The sequence below is a fragment of the Neofelis nebulosa genome, chromosome 8, assembly GCF_028018385.1.
Source record: "Neofelis nebulosa isolate mNeoNeb1 chromosome 8, mNeoNeb1.pri, whole genome shotgun sequence".
Taxonomy (NCBI): Eukaryota; Metazoa; Chordata; class Mammalia; order Carnivora; family Felidae; genus Neofelis; species Neofelis nebulosa.
In genome coordinates, this window is record NC_080789.1 from 128,541,505 (window position 1) to 128,560,916 (window position 19,412).

The 19,412-nt window shown below is 40.8% G+C and overlaps 1 protein-coding gene across 1 annotated transcript in view; it reads left to right on the forward strand.

Moving 5' to 3' along the window:
• The window catches only part of ITGA8 (integrin subunit alpha 8), a 190,094-nt gene that overhangs the window by 52,062 nt on the left and 118,620 nt on the right, over positions 1-19,412 (forward strand). Inside the window, exons 9-11 of the mRNA XM_058681828.1 lie at positions 4,363-4,406; positions 6,106-6,162; positions 8,892-8,944. Of these exons, the coding sequence (XP_058537811.1) occupies positions 4,363-4,406; positions 6,106-6,162; positions 8,892-8,944 (154 nt within the window). The remainder of the gene's footprint in view (positions 1-4,362; positions 4,407-6,105; positions 6,163-8,891; positions 8,945-19,412) is intronic.

A 19,412-nucleotide genomic window follows, 5' to 3' on the forward strand; every position in this document is an offset into this window, starting at 1 on the left:
TTATTAGGGGTGCATGACAGCACATCACAGGGAAGCATGGTAGAAAATCATAGTGGTTTTCCATTAGATCAGAGAAATATCTAGAAGATGGATCCAAGTTTTAAATGATATGTAAAGTAAAGGCACTATCAGGGAGTGATCCATTCGTCAGAATGGATCCATTCATCAGACCACACCAACTCCCAAGACTGCCCATGTTCACTACTTACTTAAGCAGACTGGAAAGAGTTGAAGTTCTTTGAAACCTAGTGAGTGACTTGATGTACTGTAGATTAGAAGCCCTTAACATGGGATCCTTGTATTCTGGGTGGTACAGGGATGGATGGACTTCACAGGGTTTGAACCCCTAGAAATTATATGCAAGGTTTTATATATATATATGAATTTTTCCAATGAGAAGATCCATAACTTTCATCTATTTCCCAAGTGTGTTCATGACTCAAAAAAGGTTAAGATCTTTGGTTCTTGTTTTAGAGTCCAACGTGGTGAGCTAAAACCAAAAAAGTGATATGGCCTAACCAATCCTAGGAAAGTCATTTGGTGTGGTAGAAAAAACATTGATGTGGCTCTCAGTTCTTGAGTCTTACTACTCACCAACTATGTACAGTGACTGAACCTTTCTAAGCCTTATTTTCTCCACATGTCCATAGGGGTATGAATGCCTACTTTTTAGAGGTTAAATTATGGAAATATTATAAAGCTTGTGGCACAATGTCTTAGTGGGTGGAAAACATTCGATAAACACTAGCTTCCTTTTTGCTTCTTGCTGGTGGGGTTGATGCCCAGGTCATGTATTTCAAGGCCAGGGATATTAAGAGATCTTTGAAGGTTTTCCTATGAGTTATTGAAATGGATCTGAGAAAAGTCACTCATTTTCTCTCCCAACTGAATTTTTGTAGTTGAGTGATAGTTCCAACTTGTCTTAAAACTCCAAACCATTCTATTTATTTATTTATTTATTTATTTATTTATTTATTTTTAGCATTTATTTATTATTGAGAGAGAGAAAGAGAGAGAGCATGAGCAGGGGAGGGGCAGAGAGAGAGGGAGACACAGAATCCGAAGTAGGCTCCAGGCTCTGAGCTGTCAGCACAGAGCCTGATGCGGGGCTCGAACTCACAACCTGTGAGATCATGACCTGAGCCGAAGTCGGACGCTTAACCAACCAAGCCACCTAGGCGCCCCCCACATGACTTTTAATAACTTCTAAGTGCTATGACTACGTGGGCTGACAGACTCCAACGTTACTGAGTGTGATGGTTGATTTCTTTTAAATGAAATTCTGAAGGTTTGCGGAAGGCTTAGTAGTGGTTGTCGTGCATCTCAAATGGGATAGTCCCTTCAGACTCCTCTGGTTGACAGGCCTGATCCTGGAATCAGTCAACTCCATTATATTTGACGGTGGTTTATTGTTAGATGCCAATTTAATTCACGCCAAATAAATATTGTTGAAAACTGAGTACCGTGCGACCGGTTCTGATAGCTTTCCTGGAAATCTGTCCAGATAGCTCAGTTATTCTGAACCGAGTTGTATTCTTCAAGGACACGCTTCACCTTCCCTCCCATTGCTATGGTTGAGCAGTCCATGCCCCTGGGTAAAGTTAACCTCTCCACTTTGCACCACACCCCATTGCCTCTTGTGACTCAGAGAAGGGACTCCAACCATTCCCACATCATGATTGTCTTTGGATCATTCCCACCACTGTACAAACATACTTCTCTGACCTTAAGAAGTAAATTTGTTACTCCACTCCCTCCTCCAGCAAGCACCTATAGACTCTGCTTCAAAAGAGCTGTCACTCTTCTGTGCTGTATCTCTGTCTGCTGTATCTACTGCCTTCTCGTCTTCAACTCACCACTCAGCTGAAATGGCTCCTGTCAAGCAAACCAGTGGCCTCTATGTACCTCCTCTTCTTTGATTATCATGAGCATTGAAAGAATTCATTATTCCCTCCTCATTTCTTCCCTTGGCTTCCCAGACACTTGTAGCTCCCTCTTCCCTCTCCCTCCCCCCTTCCCTCTCTGTTGTTGACTCCCCTTTAATTTCTCTCATATCATTGAGGTGTCCCCGGGTTAAACAGTTGGATTCTTTCTTTCCTCTTTGAGTTCTTGGTAACCTCATCCAGTCTCATTGTTTTTCCAGCTTCTACTGAGTTCCAGGTTCCAGGTATTTCTCCAGATGACGCTGAATTCCAGGATATGTGTTCTAATATCTGGAACCTCAGTTCAGTACTCAACATCTCTGTTTGAGTAGCTCTCTCAAACTTAATGTGCTCACGAGCGAACTTCTGACCGTCTCCCCAGAACACGGTGTACCATCCTCTCAGTTGCTTGAGCCAAATACCTTGGAAGTCAGCCTTGTACTGTGCTCTTTCTCTCACACCCCATCCATATCCAATTTATGAGTAGACCTGCTAACGAAACGCTCAGAATATGACCAGAATCTGACCATTTCTCACCTCCTGCACAGCTTGTACTCAGATTCAAGTCCCCCAACTTTATTGCAGTAGCCTCCTACCTGGTCTCTCTCTCTCTCTCTCCCCCCTTGCCCTCCTGTAGTCTGCTCTAAATTCAGCAACCAAAGTGGTCCTTTAGACACAGAAGTCAGATCACGTAACTTCTTTGATCTAGTGATTTTTCAACTCCTTCAATCTGAAATCCAAGACTTTACAATGACCTAAAAGTCTCCATTCATAAGATTTTGACCTCATTTCCTACCCCTGTCCTCCTCACTCCCTCCCCTCCAGCCACCCTGGTCTCTTTACTATTCTTTGAATACTCCAGACACACTTCTACCTCAGGACCTTTGCAGTTGCCATACCTTCTGACTAGAACATACTTTTCCAATACCACCATAATATTTACATCTCCACTTTCTTCATTTTTGGCTCCAATGTCTTTTTCTTGCCAAGTCCTCTCCTGCCAGTTGTGCCCTAATAAGGCCTAAGTCCTTTCTCATCCCACCTCCATTTCCCCCTGTACCATTTTACTGTTCGGTTTTTCTCCACTCACCATACTCACCCCCTTCAAATATGCCATTTCATCAACTCTGTTTTTTAAATTTTTTTTTAATGTTTTATTTTTATTTTTGAGACAGAGAGAGACAGAGCATGAACAGGGGATGGTCAGAGAGAGGGAGACACAGAATCCGAAGCAGGCTCCAGGCTCTGAGCTGTCAGCACAGAGCCCGATGCGGGGCTTGAACTCACGGACCGCGAGATCATGACCTGAGCCGAAGTCGGATGCTTAACCGACTGAGCCACCCAGGCGCCCCTCAACTTTGTTTTTTAAATTGACTGTCTCTTCCAACCAGAGCATGAGCTCCATGAGAGCAGGGGATTTTTGTCCAATGTGCTCACTATTTTGTACTCCATTTGCCTATAAATGTTTGTTGACTGAATGAGAGGATTGACGGCTGAAAAGTCCAACATCTATCCCCAAATGAACCTTCTTTGATTGTTCACGCTAACAGCATGAGCACCCAACTCTGCCAGAGCACAGCACATCCAATGTAGTTGAGGCCAGAACTCGTGCCAGACCTTCCACGGCAGGTGAGGGGAAGGGGAATTTAAATAGAAGGGGATTCTCTTCCAGACCCTTCCTATTTAAATTAAACTAAAAGGTTAACCCCGATGAATCAAAGGATAGTTTAGATTTGTAGAGACAAGAGCCGAAAGATCTTTGATAACCAGCCAGTCCCAACTCCCACACTATTGCAGGTGACCAGAAAAAGCGGGGGCAAATGATTCATCCCAGGTATATGGCAGACCCAAGAATAGAACCACTGTCTTCTGAATCTAGAGCCGGATCACTGTGCCATGAATTATAGGGACTTTTTTCCCCAGAGTTGCCTCTTCTGTTTGTGTTACCGACGCTTCCTTTCTGGGGGACCCTAAGCTGCCAGGTCACCCCCTAATTCTGCTGCCAACAAACACTTGCAAGGCGGCCAGACTCGTATCATTTATGATGGCTCTTCTTTAGGTAACCGAACTTGTTTTGCCATGTGAGGGTGACAGAAGCTGTACTTTTCACACTAGCACAAAAGATGTCACCACGGCGAAAGCCGGAGAAATTGGACTCAGAGGTTTAACTTACGAATCGCATGCAGAGCTGAGAAGTCAGGCTTCTGCTACGCAGGCAGAAACACATTGGAGACCGGTGGTGAAGGCTAGGAAATCTCACAGGACGACTTCTGTTCTGTTTTCCGTGGTCTGTAGCAGAAGCAAAATGCAAACCCGTGACCTCGCACTTCTAGCTCCTCAAGTGATGGTACTCACGTAAAAAGCACTCTCTTTAACTCATTTGTTGGGTGGCTTAAAAATATATGTAATTCCCCTTCTAAATGAATATTTTTATCCCCAGAGCTGGTTGCTGGAGTTCCAAGAGGAGCACAGAATTTTGGATATGTGAGTACCAAGAATGCATCGTACAATATTTTCTTCTACATGCAAAGAAATGTTCCCTTTTATTCGACTTTTCTTATGTTTATTTATTTTTGAGAGAGAGACAGACAGAGCATGAGCAGAGGAAGGTAGAGAGAGAGAGGGAGACACAGAATCCGGAGCAGGCTCCAGGCTCCGAGCTGTCAGCACAGAGCCTGACGCGGGGCTCGAACTCACGAGCTGTGAGATCATGACCTGAGCTGAAGTCGGACGCCCAACCGACTGAGCCACCCAGGCGCCCCTCTTCCATTCAACTTTTAAGTGGCTTACCATGTCTTTTAATCGTGAGCCCCTACAGATCCATGCTTGCTTGCTTGCTTGCTTGCTTGCTTACTAAAAAGGAAGAAAAACAAGTGAGGCTAGATATTTTTTTCCTGATCTATGTACAGGATGTACTACATAGTTTGTGGGACCCAGTGCAAAATGATAATGCAGGGTCCTTTGTTCAAATTATTAAGAATTTCAGGAGAGCACCAGCTGGGCATTAAACCAAGGGTGGGGCCCATTGGAACATGGGGACCAGAGCACAGGTCCCCACCCATGAAGCCAGCATGATCCTTGTGCATAATCTAGGACAAACTGCAGAAGACACTGTCGCTGACAGGCTGAGCATTTTCATATGGCTCATACGACAGAAATAAGAAAATCGATCACTATTGCACTAGTGTGTTAGTTTCCCAAGACTGACAGAACAAAACACCACAAACTGGGTGGCTTGCAACAACATGGATTTATTTTCTCACAGGTCACGAGACCAGAGTCTGGAATCAAAGCGTCAGGCAGGGTCACGCTTCCTGCATCTAGCAGCTCTTTCTTACCTATTCTGGCTTGAGGTGGCCGCTACCTGGTTTCGGTGTATGTCAGCACGATTTCAGTCTCCGACCCTGGCCTCATACGGCCATCCTCCAGCTGTGTCTGTGTGTCCTCCCCTTTTCTCAAGAGGACATCTGTCACTGGACATAGGGCCCACCCGAAATCTGGGATGACTTCATCTCAATTTCCTGAACCTGTTTCACCTGCAAAGACCCTATTTCCAAATAAGGTCACCTTATGAAACTCTGGGTGTTGTGAATTTTGGAGGGACACTATTCAAACCCATTATAGCTAGTTACCACAAAAGTCGGAAGAGAAAATCAAGACACCTTGTGACCAGAAAAGGTTATATTTTAAATAATGTTTATTATTTTAAAACTCTAGTAAATGTAATATCTGAAGAGAATTAAAAGTAATATTTTTGCTATCTGGATAGCATTTGTAATTTTAACCTTTCTTTTTTTTTTTTTTTTTTTTTGCAAAGAGCCATAATCATCAATTTTTCATAACATAAACACAAATGAATTTGGATAAAAATCATAATTAGGTGAATTAACTGGCCAGCAGGTTAATTGCTGTGAGCATTCAGTTGAATTCAATTTCTGTTTTCCCTTTTCAGATTAGTAAGCATGCATTTTATCTGAGAATGTCAGAGACTTAACCGTAAATAAAAGTTCAGTTGGATTTTTTAAAGCTCATTCTTATGGGATTGCATTTTTTTTTACATAGCATTAACTGTTTACCACTCTTCCCCTAAATTTAAAAATAATTTAAGTTATAATTTAAAATGTGGGTTTTTTTTCTCCAATTCTGTCAAATGATATAACCTATCTTATTTTTATGATTTCAGGTTTCAATCATTAACTCTACAGATATGACTTTTATTCAGAATTTCACTGGTGAACAGGTGAAGACCTTTTAATATCAAATAATGTCATTCGGTACTCATAGTAAATTGCAATGTTCATACCATTTATTCATTCATAAAAGAAATGTTTACTGAGTACCTACTATGTGCTAGGAACTGTTGCGGGCCCTGGGAATATAACCATGCCTCTGACAGACAGGATCCCAGCTCTCCTGTTGTAATGTCGCTAACTGCTAAGATCTGAGAGCAATCCTGTTATGTTCTGGTCCTGTATGGAGCGTGCTTGGTGGTGAGTTCCAGGTATATGCCTTCCCTCTGAGAAGACAAAGGTTTCTCCTAGGTCTCACTGTATCAGTCGGAATCAATGAGCTTGTACTCTGTCTCTCTTCCTCACTGTGACTGGAGCCTTCCACCCAAAGCAACATTATGTGGGGGTTCACAAGCTACCTGGTTCTGGTCCCTTCCTTCCAGGGGCCAGATATCACTCCTCACCCACTGTTACTGGCCGAGGTCTTATTAAGAAAAGCTTAATTGCCTGTCATTCTCTGAGGTCATACTTCATTCACCACCCTGAGGTTTCCTGGGTACTGTGACCTGTGGAAATTTGGCACATTTCTTTAAACAACGAATGTGATACGGTTAAGGGAGCCATCATGAGTTGAATCAGTTTCTCTGGGCAACCCATAACCAGAAACCCACACTGCTGAATTTCTAGGAAGCCTCACATTAGAGTCTGGCCAAGTTACATCTTGGCCTCCTGGATCATGGTTGAAGATCCTTAGATGCTCCCCTCTTAGCTAGAGATACAGATTTGCAGTAATGTCATTGTCAAGCAATTTTGATTGATAAGAGTTTTTTAATGAGCATGGCACATTTTTTGTATTCTCCCCCCAAATTGGGGCTTTAGTCTATCCATTACTCCGCAGTTTTCAACAAAGTGTTTGGCAATGTCTCTCATGCACTGTTATGGTAAATATGGAGACGGAAGGCTGGGACAATAGTGAACCTGGATGAACTTACAACTTTTTAACTATTCTCAAGTGATGATATTTAATGGTTTATTGAAAATGTGGCAAGATTTCTCTTTTGCCCAGCTCTGTTTCACATTTTTATCATTAGAAGGTCTTTAAATATTATTAAATTTGGCCTGTCTATAACTTCGTGCCCTCCATACCATCTAGCTGTTCAGTCTTGAACTTCAGAATTCAGTGCGTGAGGGATGAAATTCCTCTGAGCGAAGGCCACACAGTGCCACACTAGGAGTAAGAATTTCACTGTAGATGGTTGGAATAGAGAAGTGAGGTGGGAGAACTGAGTTACTACACAGTTATCTCGTGCATTTGTTCCCTCTGCCAAGAGCCTTTTGCACCTGGCACCTGTATCTTAGTCCTTAGAATACTATTATAAAAATGCCACAGATTGGGTGGCTAAAAAAACCAAATGTTTATGTCTCACAGTTCTGGAAGACTGGGAAGCCTGGGATCAAGGGGTAGGCAGATTCAGTATCTGGTGAGAGCTGGCTTCCTGATTCATATACATGGCCATAGTCTTATGTCCTCAGATGGTGTAAGGAGGGCTTCAGAGCTCTCTGGGGTCTCTTTTATAAGGGCACTAACCCCATCATGAGGGCCCCACCCTTATAATCTCATCACTTCTCAAAGGCCTCACCTCCTAATACCATCATATTGGGGGTTAGGGTCAATATTTGATTTTGGGGGGGGGGGAAGGGAGACACACAAGCATTCAGTCTCTAGCAACCATGTATGTTTGGAGGGGAGAAAAGAGGTAGGAGACGTTAACTATTGAGTGACTCTTGTTAACCCATGTATTTAGTCCCTCTGCAAAGAGTATCTGGCACCTACTCTGAGCTGGGCCGTGGTCAAGCAGCGCAGACAGAAGAGTGAACAGCACAGACCAAAGTCTGCCCTCTGTGGAGCACCCTTTCTCGTGGAATGTAGACTAATTTAATTAAATTAGTAGATTATGCGAGACTAAGTCAGCTAAAGCACTCGATGCCGAAATATGGAAACAAAAAAAATCCTGACAAGCTCAAACGATGGGCCAAATCTGAAAAGACAGTAAATGTTGAAAACATAGCTGGAAAAACAACATCTTAAGAGCTAAAATGTGGAGAGATTGTGGCACACTGCTTATACTCAGAAGAGACTTAGAAACCTTAGTGGACAATAAACTCAATGTGAATTGATACTGAGACATGATTTCCCTTGAAATTAAAGCCACTTTTATATTTCAATGATTTAACCCAAAGCAAAGAGTGTAAATCCTACTTAAGGCTTCCCCTGGCTGTGCATTCATGGGGTATCATCTTTTCTTTGGTATCACATGTGGTAACTCTAAGAAAGACGCTGGTGCACCAGCTGCAAATATCTCCATATGAAATTTCATATGGAAGTGGAATTAAACTTACTCTATGAGGTTCAAGATTGCAGAAGTAGATAGGAGTAAGGACTAGAAGTCACAGAGCGGCCAGTTTTGCAAAGAAAATTCTAATAATTGTGTCCACAGATTGAATGAGTGGATTGTTGAACATCTGCAGAGGATGTCCAAGCAGATGTCAGAGGTACTGAGAGAGGGAAATTGTGCGTTGGATCAGACTAAATGACTTTAAGACTCTGTCCATGTCCAGGACTCTGAATGCACTGCAAAAGTCTGCTGCAATGAGATTCATCCTTCAGGGAAAATTGAGAGAGGACTATAAAAATTATTTTTGAACATAAACTATGTCATCTTCTGGTTTCCCTTCACAGATGGCATCTTATTTTGGATATACAGTCACAGTGTCAGATGTTAACAATGATGGGTAAGTTTATAAGAACTTCCTCACTCACCATATGTTATATTCATCCACAGAGATGTTGTATTTTTTTTTCCTTCATGAAGTAGATCCTTCCCTACTTCCTCAACAGAACAGAGACTCTCTTGTTTTAGTTGTTTTTTGGTTCAGGAGAAGAGGACATAACCCTCCTATTTTATGTCTTTCTGGAGACTTTCAACGTCTATTTTCTTTTTTTTTTTCTTCCCAACATCTATTTTCTAAAAGGACTATTTTACTTAGCTTTATCTTTAATTTAATAAATTGAATAGTCTTTGGCCATTCAAAATCCAAAGCCATTGAAGCATTTGCTCATCTGTCTGTCGTTACCCCTTAGCATGTGATACATTCATAAAACATGTGCACATAAATAAACATTTTTTTCTCCTGACATTGCTTTAACCAACAGACTAGTAACACCCATGGAAAAGATGAAATAATATTAGTTTTTCAGATGATAGCAGTAAATCATCCTTGAGTTTGGACCAAACACCGTAACAAATTACGGTTGTGTTTAAGTCATTACTTCAAAAATAAACTATTATTTTTTTTTATTTTTTTATTTAAAAAAAAAATTTTTTTTTCAACGTTTTTTATTTATTTTTGGGACAGAGAGAGACAGAGCATGAACAGGGGAGGGGCAGAGAGAGAGGGAGACACAGAATCGGAAACAGACTCCAGGCTCCGAGCCATCAGCCCAGAGCCTGACACGGGGCTCGAATTCACGGACCGTGAGATCGTGACCTGGCTGAAGTCGGACGCTTAACCGACTGCGCCACCCAGGCGCCCCCAAAAATAAACTATTATTAAACATCTCTTTGGTTCACTAAAACCACCTACTCGATAGATAAAACAAATGATTAAATAAGAAAGCCAATACGTTGAGATAGAATGATTATCCAACCAATAAATATCGTTGGAACACCTACTGTGTGCCAGGCATTATTCTCAGTGCCCAGAATATAGTGGCAAATGAGGCAAAATAGATCTCTGCTCTCAGAGAGCTCACATTTTTATAGAAATCAAGTACCTGCAGAAGTCTGACTACATCCCAGGGTCTGGATTAAGCAAGCATTTTAGATAACATCTTTGAAAGACATTAGCTATGACCTTCGTGTAGACAGAAACGTACTTTATATATTATGTGGTGTCATATGAATGGAGATACATTTAGTCACTTTTGTACCTTTTGGAAAATATCTTTTTTCTTCCATTCAACATATATTTCTTGAGCATCTAGCATCTAGCACACTAGCACTGTTCTAGGCACTGGGATATGGCAGAGAACAAAATAGAACCCCCCCCCCGCCCCAATTAGGGCTATACTAGACATGGGGAAGTGGAAATTCCAGACAAAAAACAAATGAGTCAAATAAAATGCATTGAGATGATGATGACCACTAGATAGTAAGAAAAAACCAAAAACCAGAAGCACTGTTCAGTGCTAAAAAGAAACGAGCTATCAAGCATGAAAAGACAGGGAGGAATCTTAAAGGCATATTCCTGAGTGAAAGAAACCGATCTGAAAGGCTACATAACTGTATCTCTCCAACTAGATGACATCCTGGAAAAGGCAAAACTATGGAGACAGGGAAAAGATTAGTGGTTGCCAGCGGTCAGTGGGGAGAAGAGGGGTGTTCAAAGGCCAGAGAAGAGAGGATTTTTAGGGCAGTGAGACAACTCTGTAAGACACTACAGTGTGGGATCCAGGTCATTTCACATTTGTCCAAATCCACAGAATGTTCAGGGCACTTGGGTGGCTCAGTCGGTTAAACGTCCAGCTTGGGCTCAGGTCAGGATCTCAATGCTCGTGAGTTTGAGCCCCACGTCAGGCTCTGTGCTGAGAGCTCAGAGCCTGGAACCTGCTTTGGATTCTGTCTCTCCCTCTCTCTGTCTGCCCCTCCCCCACTTGCCTCTCTCTCTCTCAAAAATAAACATTAAAAAGTTTAAAAATCCACAGAATGTTCAGTCCAAGAGTGAGGCCAGTGTAAACTATAGGCTCTGGGTGATGATGATGGGTCCCTTAGGTTCATGGACAATAACACACACACCACACGAGTAGGGGACACTGATGGCGGGAAGGCTGTGCGTATGGCAACAGGAATGTACAGGAACTCTCTGTATTTTCTGCTTCAGTTTGCTCTGAACTGAAAACTTCTCTAAAAGACAGTCTATTAGGGGAGGTAGGGAATATTGGGAAGGTGGTGATATCAAATGGGGTAGATAGGAAGACCGTGGTGTTAAGGTTGAGGAAAGTTGAGGAAAGATCTGCAGGAGCTGGGGTCAAGGGGAAAGAGTGCTCAGGTTCCTGGAGGTGGGGGCTGCTAGAAGCCAAGGAATGTGAAAGAGGCTTGGAGAGGTGATGAGGGCACAGGATCAGAAAACTTTGTGAGCCACTGCATCTATAAACTGCCTTGCCCAGTGCCTCGCAGACTGTGCTACGGACAGAATGAGCCTGTTTTCAAGAAGGACACATCTCGCGAGCCACTGGGGGATTCTAAGCAAGGGAATGGCCTCTGACTTTGGTTTCATCAGACACGCTCTGTCTGGTGGGTCTCAGCAGCCGTGAGGCCTTCTGGGGGTCCACTTCCCTAAGCCAGGTGGGGCAGGACAGTGCCTTGGGCCAGAGCAATAGTTGTGGCAGGAAGTAAAAGGGTTGCACTCTGGATGTATTCTGAAAGTATATTTGCCAATCTTACTCTGCAAGCAAGGGATTTAAAATTAAATTGCTTTACCCGTCAGCCGAGCTGTGAAGAGAAAGTAACAATCAGGACCGCCATTCATAATTTCCAACCTCAATGGACTGGACTTATAAGAGTGATTTAGGGAAAAAAAAAAAAAGGAGAGGTGGGACTGAAAAAGAATGTGAGTCTACGACATGGTATGATGTCCCAAATAAGGAAGCCCACGCTTTAGTCAAAACAAAACAAAACAAAACAAAATCCCACGGCAGTCATTGGGATATGCGCAGACACGTTTCTTTCAACAGATGGTAACACAACACACAAGGGCTTTTCCGGCCCGGGAGCCACGTGGTGTTTTATGGGGCCCCAAGTGACTCCGTGTGTGCCCTTCCTTTACTTCACCCTGCCCTGAACCCTTTCGGCTCTCCCTCGGGTCAACACTGTGCCCTGCAGGATACTGCCTCCTTCCTGGAAACACGTTCGTTCCAGTCTATAGCAAAGCTCTGTGACAACACTTAGAGTCTTTTTTCTTTTTTCTTTTTTTTGGCCATGTTAATAAAAAAACCAAGAATACTTGTGAGGAAAGGACCTTTTTGGTCCCCTGCTGATCAAATTTAACATGGTAGTTACAGACACAGGAATATTCCAGGGATAATTTGTTATTTCTCGATGTTCTTAAAAATTACTATGCACATTATTTCTTTTTTTATTAGGCAGTATAATCTTCAGTCTTTAGACTGCATCGAAAAAGTGAGTCCATTATCTTAATATTGCTGTTCTTTTTTAAAAATTTTATTTATTTATTTATTTATTTATTTATTTATTTATTTAGAGAAAGCACACACGCAAGCCAGGGAAGGGTAGAGAAGGGAGGGAGAGAGAGAATCACAAGCAGCCTCCGCACTATCAATGCAGAGCCCAATGTGGGACTTGATCCCACTAAACGTAAGATCGTGACCTGCACCGAAATTAGGAGTCAGATGCTCAACTGACTGAGCCACTCAGGTGCCCCAATATTGCCATTCTTCTAAAAAAATTTTTTTTAGTGTTTATTTATTTTTGAGAGAGAGACTCAAGCCGGGAGAGGAAGAGAGGCAGACAGAATCTGAAGCAGGATCCAGGCTCCAACCTGTCAGCACAGACCACGACATGGGGCTCGAACCCACGAACTGCGACATCATGACCCGAGCTGAAGTCAGACAGTTAACCAACTGAGCCACCCAGGCGCCCCAACCGATGTTGCCATTCTTAAAGATAAAGTGCCCACAGATTCTCAGTCTGGATGTCATGTGCCATTCTTGGTTACTGTAATGCTATGTAAATTCAAGGCCCTATTATAAATGAGTAAACTATAGATGCCACTGAGAATCTTTCACCCCAATAAAAGACAGACAATTCACATGAAGTCTGAAATTACAATAACAAAACTACGATTTGCCATCACCTCTGTAGCACCTGTGTTTCTGGAAAAAATCACTTGATATTGTTGACTTTCAAATAGACATCTTATGTGTCTAGCTTTATACTTGATCTGAAGATAGGGGCCTGAAAACCACTACTAAATAGCAACAGCAGCGTCCTCACTGGGTGGGTATTTGTCCCCAGGGAAGGCACAAAACAACCCATCAGGGCAGAGACATAAACTGCTGTCCCTCAGAAATCTTAGCAGAACCAGAAAAGAAAGGCAGTGAATCATGCATGTGTCAGTGACTTTTCTTAAGCTCCATGTGATGGCTCCATGTCAAGAGACATGTGGCCCGATTTTGAGAAAGCATGCTTTTGTCGTTCTGACTTCTGACAGTATTTCTAGCAGAGATCAGAAGGCTGCATGGGATTTACAGGAAACCCGAATCCCTATCTCAAAGTTTTCCTGGATACGATATATTTGGTGCCCCCAGTTTCTTAGCCATTTCAAATGCAAAAATGTCTTTTATCCACTGAAACTATTGAAAAAGCCAATATTGCTCTAAGCAACAAAATTTTATCATGCATGATTGGCAGACAATGTTTTTTCCCTTCTCAAAGTGTCTTCCTGTGTAATATATGTCTAATAACATAGGACAACCCAAACTACAGTCCAGTGAAGCTATCTAAAATTCACACACGAAGGGAGGGTGTCTGGGTGGCTCGGTCAGTTACGTGTCTGACTTTGGCTCAAGTCATGATCTCATGGTTCGTGAGTTCAAACCCCACTGTCAGGCTCTGTGTTGACAGCTCAGAGCCTAGAGCCTGCTTCAGATTCTGTGTCTCCCTCTCTCTCTCTCAGTCCCTCCCCCTCACTCTCTGTCTCTCTCTCTCTCTCAAAAATAAGTAAACATTAAAAAAAATTTAAAGCTGGGAAATTAGCATATTTGTCCTTGAAACACTCTATAACCATTTTTATTTTTTAAAATAAAAATTGTATGTTTCAGGTATACGGCATGATGTTTAAGGTATACATAGGCACAGTGAAATTAATCACTGTGATCAAGCTAATTAAGACATCCATCTATAGGCTCCATCTATATTCACCCAACTGTGCAATCCATCCATTACAAAGTTACTTCTGTGTGTGTGTGTGTGTGTGTGTGTGTGCGCGCGCGCGTGTGTGTGTGCCCACGCGTGGTGATAACACCAGAGATCCACTCTCTTAGCAAACTCCTAGTAACAGTGTTATTAACTGTACTCACCATGCTATACGCTAGATCTCTAGCATACATCCTACATGACTGCAACTTCGTATCCTTTGACCAACATCTCCCTTTGCCTCCACCCCTGCCTCTGGTAACCACTGGTCTACTTTCTGCTTCCATGAATTTGACTATTTCAGATTATACGTATAGACACACACATATATAGATCTATATTTAACTATCTCTATATACATATATATGTGAAAACATATAGATGCACTCTCTGCTCATATATTGATCCAGATTTACATATATGTATAGAATACATATAGATTCCAGTAACCTTAAATAAGGGTTGTGGTCGAAGAGTAACATACATATGTGTTTAAATGTTTTACCCTATTTTTTGTAAGAATCTACATTCCTGTTTGTTAAGTGTGCATATTATTAATTTCCATTATTTTTATAAGGTCTTACTTTATAAAAGTATAAAATCCTAATTTCAAAGTTATTTTCCCCTATGAGCCTTAAGATTGCCTTTAGTGATTCTAAAAACAACTGATTCACGATAAAAAATTCAGTTATAGTTTTTTGTGGCATGGCATATAAGAAAATTCACTCCGTATGGTTATATCAAAGTGGCCATACTAGTCTGTTGCATTTTACTGAGTCATTAGTAATGATTCGTAAATAATTTTACAGTCTATAAGTATGTATATATATATATATATATATATATATATATTTTTTTTTTTTTTTTTTTTGAAATTCACAAAACCCTTTCTAGCTTACCCAGCATTTATCAGTCAGTGATCAAGGAATTATCAATGAGCATCAATCACCCATCAAAGTTCAATACTAAAACTGAGATGCAATTCCCATTTTTTTACCCAAATTTCTAGTTTCCCAGAAGACTTTTTTTTTTTAAGGCCTGCCTCTTTTAAACCTTGGATCTGAGTAGATGTTATGCAGTGACTCAGAATAGGATATTAAGAAGAACACTTGTCTAGTTGAGTGTTCATGGTTCAGAAGTTAGGATTTCCCCATGTTCTGTGATATTAAACCAGACTTTCCCTTCTCCAACCAAGAGATAATTAAGTACTATTGTGTATCAGACTCCCTCGTGACAGGATATATCATCTTCTGTACCCACCATGCAAGAAATGCAAGGTCCCTCCAAAACTCGATAGCAGGGGTAAAAAAAGACAGTGTCATTAGGTAATGATGACCAAATTAGTAATTTGGTGGAAATCTTCCCCACTGTTTTTGTTTAATTAAAAAAAAAAAATCTCCAGGTATTGTGAGGGCACTCCAAAAGTTTAGACCAAACAGTGGTGTGCATGCTGGTTGGTAGTTGATATTATCAAGCCTGTGACTGTTTTGAAAATATAAACAAGCTGGTGAAATTAACTTTAGTTTAGTTATCTTAAGATAGCCAGAGCTATAAACTCTGCCAATGTAAACTGTTAGGAATTTCTGGACAAACTTAACAAAGGGAGACAGAATATTTCATCTTGAGCCTAAGCAAGCAAATTAGTTTTTTTCTTACGGCTTTTGAAACTTACAATATTTAAACTATTTCAGAAACTTACAGAATTACAATTTAATCAATTGGGTTGTGTTTTCATCTCTGTGGGGCCTAAAGGAGTTCAATTTAAAGAGGTTTTAGCAGTTCGTTAACTTGAGAACATTTTAGAGAAAATGTATTTGAAAGGAATCAGCTTTGGGTAACTATGTTTTTGCCGTAGATTTAGTCCAAGTATGTTCTGTCACATGGGTTTTATCATTATGATTGAAATAAGTAGAAAATCTGGAAAACTAAAGCAGAAAGAAGAAAATTGAAATTGATTTCTGTAATGTAAATGATAAGCAATGTTAGTTTTTGCCCACCATAAAACAATTCAGTTGATATCAGCTCTAGAATAGTGCCTGCTAATCTGCATTTGCTAAATGACCACATTCAAAACATTAATCCTGGTAATTAATGTGCAATATCTACTATTGGGAAAAAAGAAACATAAAAAAGTTCATATATTAAATCAACACAACACCATCTGACTCTGAAAACTTGAATCTAGATAGACTCTTCGTATTGAATATTCTCATTCGTGGGTTCTCCTCTCTCTCTCTCTCTCTCTCTCTCAATGTATTTTTGCTTTGCTTTTCAGAAAAATAGTTATAGTGTCTCTGTCCCAAACAACATGTGAAGGATGAGAAATTGAGCCTTGCATTGTGTTATATTATCAGAGCGGATTTAAACATAAAGAGACACAAATAAAACCTGTGTATGCTACCCAGAGATTTGAAAGAAAATTGTGCTTAAACATTAGACATTTCGGATAAAGTGAAATTTAGTGTATATATCCTTCTATAAAGTGCCTTTACATAATAATTTAGGTCTCATACAAACCACCAACATGACCCAAACAGAAAGAGTGGATTTTAGTGAAAACTTCATCATTGATATTATTTCCTCATCATTAATTGTTTTAAGATAAAAAAAATACAGGCTGGGTGATATATACATATCATATATATATATATGATATATATCTCTATCTCTATCTCTATAGCTTAGATATATATACGTGTATATATACGTGTATATGTATATATACGTGTACATGTATATATACGTATATAGATCTCTAAGAGAATATATATATCTTAGAATGGCACCCAGCCTATTACATAACTAGGTATTAGAAGGTCACTGAAAAATATCCTTACTAATAGATATTTTAAAACTTTATACTTGAATTGGGGGGCATTTTCAAAACCAGGATTTGACAAAAACCAATTGTGAAATAGTCTAATAGCACACATAGCTTACTGTGATGGTTTTTTTCAGGGTTTTTTTGCCTTACGGTCCATAATAAGAAATGCATTTGACATTGCAGCCCAGCACACTACACAACTGAAACAAAAATGACATGGAACAATATTTAGTCTCATGTGTAATGTGTTCACTCTGTTTGCTGTTGTTTTCTGTTTTGTTTTTAAAAATTGCTTTTGAGTCCACTAATGTGTTGCCAACCAAGCTTTAAAAACGCCAGCCTAAACGATAATATAAATTGTGGCTCTTAAGCAGTATTGCTGTAATAATATAATACTGACACTAAATGCAAAGTATTCTATAAAGCACATTGTACCAATTAAATCCAACACAGTTATTGTCTTTCAACCTTATGAGAAACACAATTATAAATGAAAAACAAATGTCTTCCTCTGTTTTTATGGCAATTTGAACATTTTAGAAGACTTACACTTAACTATCTAGGGAATATATTTCTAACAAAATAAATCAAGGTTGTCATAATACTTCCAAGAATCCAAAGGTTCCATGGGTGTGCTAGTCTGTCGCAATGATGCGGTGAATAATTTCCCATTTCTAGAACTTGTGTCGGCAGGGAGAAAGGCACTGCACCAACCGTGCCAGTCCTGCATCATGTTGGCACCCTTGGGGGACAATTTTATGGCTTGTTCCTTCTTTACAGAATGAGAAAATGGCCCCCACTCCATCTCTGCAGTAGAGACCAGTGACTTCAGACATTTTTGAACCACAAGGCAGCAACACAATTAGGTGTTTAGCGAATGGCCCTGCCTACTGCCAATAATGATAACAGAAAGAGAAGCAACCACAGACCTGCGGGGGAAGATCAAGGCCATACCCCCAATCCCTGCTCTCCTCTGGTCTTGGAGCACAGCAGGATGGCAAGCAATGGGAATTGTTTTTTTTTAATCCATGTGCTTGTCCTATTTTTAAGAAGACGTTTTGGGGCACCTGAGTGGCTTAGTCGGTTAAGCATCTGACTTCAGCTCAGGTCATGACCTCACGGTTCGTGGGTTCGAGCCCCGTGTCGGGCTCTGTGCTGACAGCTTAGAGCTTGGAGCCTGCTTCCGATTCTGTATCTCCCTGGCTCCCTGCCCCTCCCCCACGCATGCTCTATCTCTCAAAAATAAATAAAAACCAGTTAAACAAAATTCTTTTTAACGTTTTACCCAAGTATAGTAATCCAACTTAGGTTTTGGAATGTGCGACCCAAATGAGAGCCATTCCTATTTACCCATCCCCCCACTCACCTCCAGAAGGGCACTTGTGATGAGCACAAGGTGATGTGCATACAGAATGTTGAGTCACTGTGTTGTACACCTGAAACTAATATAACAATGTATGTTAACTCTACTGGAATTAAAATAAAGTTTTTAAAAAACAAAAGAAAAAATAATAGCCATTCCTCAGGTCTATCTATAACCGTCCTCACCCCCATCCACCCCCACCCCCCACCCCTTCCTTCTTACAAGTCAGCCAAGTAACACTCAAGGTGCATCTTGCTTTTCCCTGCGATTGGTCTCCTGCTTGGGAGACAAGTAAGAGCCTATTCTTGAAGTAGCTGGGAGCCCCAGACTATCCCAGAGTTACATTTCACCTTGTTTCTGACTCCTACAAGGTAGGAGAGGGAGAGGGGAGATGCATTGTTCTTTTTTACCAAGAGCTCTTTCTGTTTACATTGCTATAATGTAAAAATATTGTGTATTCCCTCAACACCTAACCCAGTGCCTTCACAATACCTATCATTTATTAAACTACTATAGTATGACCTGTCTATATACGTGTGCACGCACATTTGGAAGGAGACGTACAGAGAGAGACAGAGACCGAGAGAGATCTTCAGTGATGTATCCAATGATGTAGCCTATTTCTACATTCACATTTTTGAGGAAATGTAACTTGTTCAATAGGGCACAGCTTGTTACTAAAAGAGCCGGCTTTTAAATCTAGATCAGGAGAACGTTAAAACTCATGCTTTTCCCATATCATCTGATTCAACTTACTTTTTCAATTATCTTTTTTTTTTTTTTTTTTGGTAGGTCTTATTTTTTTTTTTTTTTTTTTAAATTTTTTTTTTCAATGTTTTTAATTTATTTTTGGGACAGAGAGACACAGAGCATGAACGGGGGAGGGGCAGAGAGAGAGGGAGACACAGAATTGGAAACAGGCTCCAGGCTCCGAGCTGTCAGCACAGAGCCCGACGCGGGGCTCGAACTCACAGACGCGAGATCGTGACCTGGCTGAAGTCGGCCGCTTAACCGACTGCGCCACCCAGGCGCCCCCAGGTCTTATTTTTTTTTTAGAGCAGTTTGGGTTTATGGAAAAAT